Here is a 6,272-nt window from a genome sequence, read left to right on the forward strand (position 1 = left end):
AGAGAGAGAGAGAGAGAGAGAGAGAGAGAGAGAGAGAGAGAGAGAGAGAGAGAGAGAGAGAGAGAAGCAATAATTTAAATTGCAGATTAACTAAGTTGAAGGCATGATCCAATTACATTAACGAATAACAATAAATTCATACGTACTCTGAATAAATGGTTTTTCAGGAATTGACCCTCGCAGACTGTTTCCTTCAGTTGAAGTCTGTGAAAAAAAATTTGATGCGAGAGCAGGATTTGTTAAAGAAGCTCTGCGTTCTGAACCACTATCCCATTTGATGTTTGCCTTAGACTTTGGAGAACTTGACAATGATTTTTCTGTATCACTGGAACCAAACATACTTTTCCATTCAGCATTCTGAAAAGAAAAATATTATTATTATTGAGTGAGAAAGCAGTGCATATCATCAGAGTGACACTGGGGTACAAATATGCAAAGCCCAATATACCCATCATGACTACAGATAAAGCTACACCAGCCATATGTGCATGACATGGTGACCTCATATCAGAATAAACAGTGCTTGCAGGTGGGGGCCAGTAGTCCAGCCTGCTCAAAAGGACCCTGAATAAGGTTTGTTTAAAGATGATGAGTGAAACAACCATGTTTCCAGAGGTGAATTATTCAAACCCCAAAGAATCCCTCTCAGCACATAGCTATGATGCTCCCCGACTACTCCTGCTTGTGATCAGAGATGCACATATTGTGAGCCACTAAGGGACATGCCCAACTGGTTAAAGTTGAGCAACTGGCAAGCAAATTTGTGGTATTGAGCAGAATATTAGCTGATGCCTATTATTATTAATAATAGTTTTAGTAGAAGCATGTACACAAAAATCACACACACACACACACATTAATCATTTGACTGTGGAAATCAGATATACTCAAGAATTCACCACCCTTAACTGCTAAAAGCTTTAAGAGTAATGAAATTGAAGAATGTCATGTTTGAAACTATTTTTTTGTTAAGGTTTGCCAAGTTTATTGAGGCATGACTTGCAGAAAATACCAATTCTAATTTTTTGATAGATATTTAACATCATTACTTGAATAACCATGAAATTTTATTTCACAGTTAAAGGGTTAATTTGGCTACAAGCTAAGCTACTTATATGAAAACAGCCAACAGATAACCTCTCTTATGACATCGTCATGTGCCGAAACTATCTTTTTACATACCATTTGAGAATTAATTACAACATATTAATCTCTTCTTAATTGTGCTGTGCCCAAAAATTGGTCTCAGACTCTTTGATTTATTTTTTTCTTTGTTAACAACCACATATATTAAAGAGATGTAACAGCAACAAACTGTTACTGAGAACAACACCAGTTGAGATGCACAGTAAATGAATGTTCAAATATATGTTAGAAAAGTAGTTATTGGAATGTTAGTTGAAGAGAGACTTGTCTGTACATGTTGCAACAGTTTGATCTGTCAAATAGCTCTTGAACTAAAATATGGATGAATTCAATAGAGAAGATTGTACCACATATGAATGAGATTCAAATAGGTTGGAATCATAATTTTTCAGGTTGTCATCCCATCATCATCATTTAATGTCAGTCGTCAATGCATGCATGGGTAGGATTAATATGCCCTCTAAATTATTTTAAAGAGAAGTTAAATTTTTTGACATAAAATTGTTTCATAAGTGTAATATTTCGTATTTTGTTTAGGCAATGTATATCACCCCACCCAAATATTTGACTGGTCTAAGAATAATTTACAACAGCAATACCCAGGTCTCATGTTTCTCTAAATAATATTACATAGAGCCATTCTTGTGTGATGTACATGACAGTTTCACATACACACAGATTGTGCAAGTGGGAGACCCAGGAAGATATAGGATGAAGTAGTGAAGAACGGCCTCAGGATGCTGAATCTTTCAGGCAAGACGGCAAAGGACTGAGATGCCTGGTGCCTTGCTGTATTCAAGATGACTCATATTCTGCAGCAGAAGCATATTCTGCCACATAAAAGTGCCTGTGTGGTGCCATGTAAAAGCACCCAACACACTCTGTAAAGTGGTTGGCGTTAGGGAGGGCATCCAGCTGTAGAAACCATACAAAATCAAACTGGAGTCTGGTGCAGCTCCCCAGCTTGCTAACACTGGCCAATCCATCCAACCCATGCCAGCATGGACAATGGATGTTAAATGATCATGATGATGATGTATTGATTTACAGCAAAGTTTTACCACCCAGGCAAGGAAAAAGTTCTTTTGAAAAGATCAAAAAAATGGGATGTATGTGACACTACACACAAAATAATAACTTTTCTCGTTTAAAAATATTAACAGCAAATTCCTCTGAATTTTTTCAGAGCAGTATAGAAAGTCTCATGGTGTTTATTTACATTGACCTTGGAATTTCAGAAAATGCTAATGAGTTTTCTGGACAACAATGTCTGTGGTCACAACTCACACTGCTGTGACGTGTGTGACAAAAATGGATATCAATATCTGGTCAAAGATGAACCATTTCAAAACACCTTTGCAGGTATAGAGTAATTCTTCAGGACATTCTAAAACATTTTTAAAAACCTGTTTTGGTTCAACTTTAATGAGAATGGTCCTATGGGAATTGATATGGCTTGTTAAGATATTTCGTTTTTTTCATGTTAGGAAAAAAAAGCAAACAACTAATATAGAAGACAGAAAACATTTTAAAAAAAGACTTTAAAAATGTGATTAATATAAAAGATAAAATTTCTGTAATAGTTACCATAGCAACTGCTGAATTATCTAATTGGGGACTTTTTTTTCTTCGTGATCTATAGTGGAATAGAGAAAATAACAACATCAAATATTATGCAAATAATTAATAAAACAACTTTAATTAAAAATGTTGAGAAGCTTAAAATAGTGTAAATATCAGAATATTGAATAAATATCAGAATATTGAATAAATATCAGAATATTGAATAAATATCAGAATATTGAATAAATATCAGAATATTGAATAAATATCAGAATATTGAATAAATATCAGAATATTGAATAAATATCAGAATATTGAATAAATATCAGAATATTGAATAAATATCAGAATATTGAATAAATATCAGAATATTGAATAAATATCAGAATATTGAATAAATATCTGATAACAAGGATATAGTACAGACATCATATTGACAGAATATTTAGCAATTATATATCTGATATTCTATCTGATAGCTTGGTGCCTTGCTGTACTCAAGAAGACCCGTACTCTGCCACAGATGTGTTAAGACCAGTCCCCCTCATGGTGAGGATTGACCTACAAGAGTCCTGTTCCAGTGCCATGCAAAAGCACCTGTGCAGTACTATGTAGAAGCACCTGTGTGATGCAATGTAGAAGTGCCTGTGTGGCGCTACATGAAAGCACCCAGCACACTTTGTAAAGTGTTTGGTGTTAGGAAGGGCATCCAGCAGTGGAAACCATGGTGTGGCTCCTCAGCTTATCAGCTCTGGTCAAACTGTCCAACCCATGCCAGCATGGACAATGGACGTTAAATGATGATGAGCTATCTGATGTACGGCAATTGACAAGACCTGTGACTCAAAGGGTCATAGAGACACAGGATAAATAAAATTTGGTATTACAAGTTGTTTTTTAACAATACTCACAATACTCAGAAAAGTGTCATCTGCTGTTTGGTGGTGCCTATTTACAGCTAAGTAGACTCAGTTAATTGACAGTTAAATGTCCTGATGACAGACAATACATTGTCAGGATATGAACCCTTGATCTTTGGGCTGATTGTTGGGTACCTTAACTGCACATCAATTTATGTTCCTAGCTATATATAGGTAGGATACATAGTAAATATATCAAGAAAATATACAATATTTGATATATAAAATATATAAGCACCCACTACACTCTCTGAGTGGTTGGCGTTAGGAAGGGCATCCAGCTGTAGAAACTCTGCCAAATCAGATTGGAGGCTGGTGTAGCCATCCGGTTGCACCAGTCCTCAGTCAAATCGTCCAACCCATGCTAGCATGGAAAGCGGACGTTAAACGATGATGATGATGATGATGATACAATAAGTTTCTGAGAGCCACTTTATTATACAAAGGATATTCAAACAACAAACTTAACATGACCAATTATCTTGTCTCCATCATATCATTTTCAGCATTAGTATTTTTCATTATGGCCATAACATTTGCTAATTCCCCTCCAGAGTCTTCAGTCAATAATTGTTATATTATTAAAACTTGAAATAGAAAATGAGGTTGCCAGAATATGAACAAAATATTGGATGGAAGAGAACGGGATAAGGGTACAGATTAGAGGTATGGATAAAAAGGTAGCTGACTGAACAAGATACCTAATAATCCAAGAAAGAAAAAGAACTAAAATAATAGATACCTGGCAGGGGAATTTGGTGTTTCTGTTCGGGTATCTTTAGGTTTGAAGAGATCAGCATGTCTTCGTGTAAATGTGTTACCTAGATGGCGCAGGTTTAGTTTTCCTCGTGAGCAGTCATCATCTATTTCAGCAAATACTGCTTCAACAGAGCTACAAATATAACAAACGGTGATATTTAATTGATATATGTTTAATGATTATTTTAAAGAAACAAATCCCTATAAACCTTTAAGAACAATATAATTGATGGCAAGTGAACAGACACAAGTTGGTGTGAGCAGTAAGAAACTCTAGAGAGAGCTGTACAGCAGAAAATCTTCAGAAGCCCCCTCTTCTCCCCTTAAGCAAGTGTTTTAGGCTCTTAACTCCTTATATTCTAAGATGGGTCATGCACATCCAGGTCATGACCCCTGGATACTGTGCTGCTGCCACATGCAGTGCTATTGTCTACAATGTAACTCACTTGGATGGCTAAGGTACCCCAGATCCATATACATATATGTCTGTTCGTCTGTATATATATGTGTGTTTGTGTGTGTGTGTGTGTGTGTGTGTGTGTGTGTGTGAGAGAGAGTGTGTGTGTGAGAGTGTGTGTGTGTGTGTGACCTGAAGCCAATTTTATAAAGTCAATCAAAACACATCAGAATTTAGGATAAAGAACAACAAAAATAAGTAAAATAATAAACATTCATAACTGTGTAGTGAAGTTCACTTGGCAACCATGTAGCTCTGGCTTTGATCCCAAAATATGGCATCTTAGGAAAGTGTGTTCTTCTGTAGTATCAGGTTGACCAATATTTGTGAGTGAAAGCTAGCAGAAAGAAACTGTATGAAAGAGCTTTATGCATGTGTATGGGTTTGTTGTATATTTATGCATCTTGTGTATATATATATGTTGGTATATATGTTTCGGTGTTTATGTGTAAACTGGTGTTTCCAAAGGTAATTCAATAAAATAATAATCAATAAAAAAAAATAATAAAACAGAAACAAGTACAAGAAACAATATGATTAATTAAAGAAAAAAAAAACTTTGAAGACAGTGCTCCAGTATGGCTGCAGCCCAATGACTGAAAACTGGAGAAGAATAACAATATAAAGCAAACAAATATCTTTACAAAAGTTTGTTGGCACTCCGTCGTTTACGATGTCGAGGGTTCCAGTTGATCCGATCAACGGAACAGCCTACTCGTGAAATTAACGTGCAAGTGGCTGAGCACTCCACAGACACGTGTACCCTTAACATACTTCTCGGGGATATTCAGCGTGACACGGAGTGTGACAAGGCTGACCCTTTGAATTACAGGCACAACAGAAACAGGAAGTAAGAGTGAGAGAAAGTTGTGGTGAAAGAGTACAGCAGGGTTCGCCACCATCCCCTGCCGGAGCCTCATGGAGCTTTAGGTGTTTTCGCTCAATAAACACTCACAACGCCCAGTCTGAGAATCGAAACCGCAATCCTATGACTGTGAGTCCGCTGCTCTAACCACTGGGCCATTGTGCCTCCACTTTACAAAAGTAATATAAGTATAATTAAACTTACCTGGACCGAGACCTGTTGAGTTTCAATATGAAATCTTTCATGGCCTATGAAGGAAGTAAATTTAAGAGACAAATTAATATAAAGAAATTGTAAGTGGTTGTGAGATTAAGGCAGAGCTCTACTAATCTGAAAATCACAGCTTTGTATCTCATTACAGCTGGAAGTACATATGATGAGGTGCTGAAAAATCCCTGGCTTTAAGGTTGTCGTGAAAGGACAGGTTGGAGACCCAACCTTCTGAGTTTTTTTTTTACAGGGTTTAGAAAAAATGAAGGACTGTTGCAATAAATTTGTGAATCTACATAAACTATTTAGTTCAGTTCTATATTTAAGAGATGAGGAATTATGTACATTATTT

At 36.1% G+C, this 6,272-nt stretch overlaps 1 protein-coding gene across 1 annotated transcript in view; it reads right to left on the reverse strand.

Annotated features, from left to right (window-relative positions):
* LOC106873538 (phosphoinositide 3-kinase regulatory subunit 4) overlaps positions 1-6,272 on the reverse strand; it is a 91,932-nt gene that overhangs the window by 20,814 nt on the left and 64,846 nt on the right. Inside the window, exons 23-26 of the mRNA XM_052973508.1 lie at positions 5,915-5,958; positions 4,372-4,521; positions 2,734-2,782; positions 147-357 (exon numbers count right to left, since the gene is read on the reverse strand). Of these exons, the coding sequence (XP_052829468.1) occupies positions 147-357; positions 2,734-2,782; positions 4,372-4,521; positions 5,915-5,958 (454 nt within the window). The remainder of the gene's footprint in view (positions 1-146; positions 358-2,733; positions 2,783-4,371; positions 4,522-5,914; positions 5,959-6,272) is intronic.

Source organism: Octopus bimaculoides, chromosome 16, assembly GCF_001194135.2.
Source record: "Octopus bimaculoides isolate UCB-OBI-ISO-001 chromosome 16, ASM119413v2, whole genome shotgun sequence".
NCBI classification, from domain to species: domain Eukaryota; kingdom Metazoa; phylum Mollusca; class Cephalopoda; order Octopoda; family Octopodidae; genus Octopus; species Octopus bimaculoides.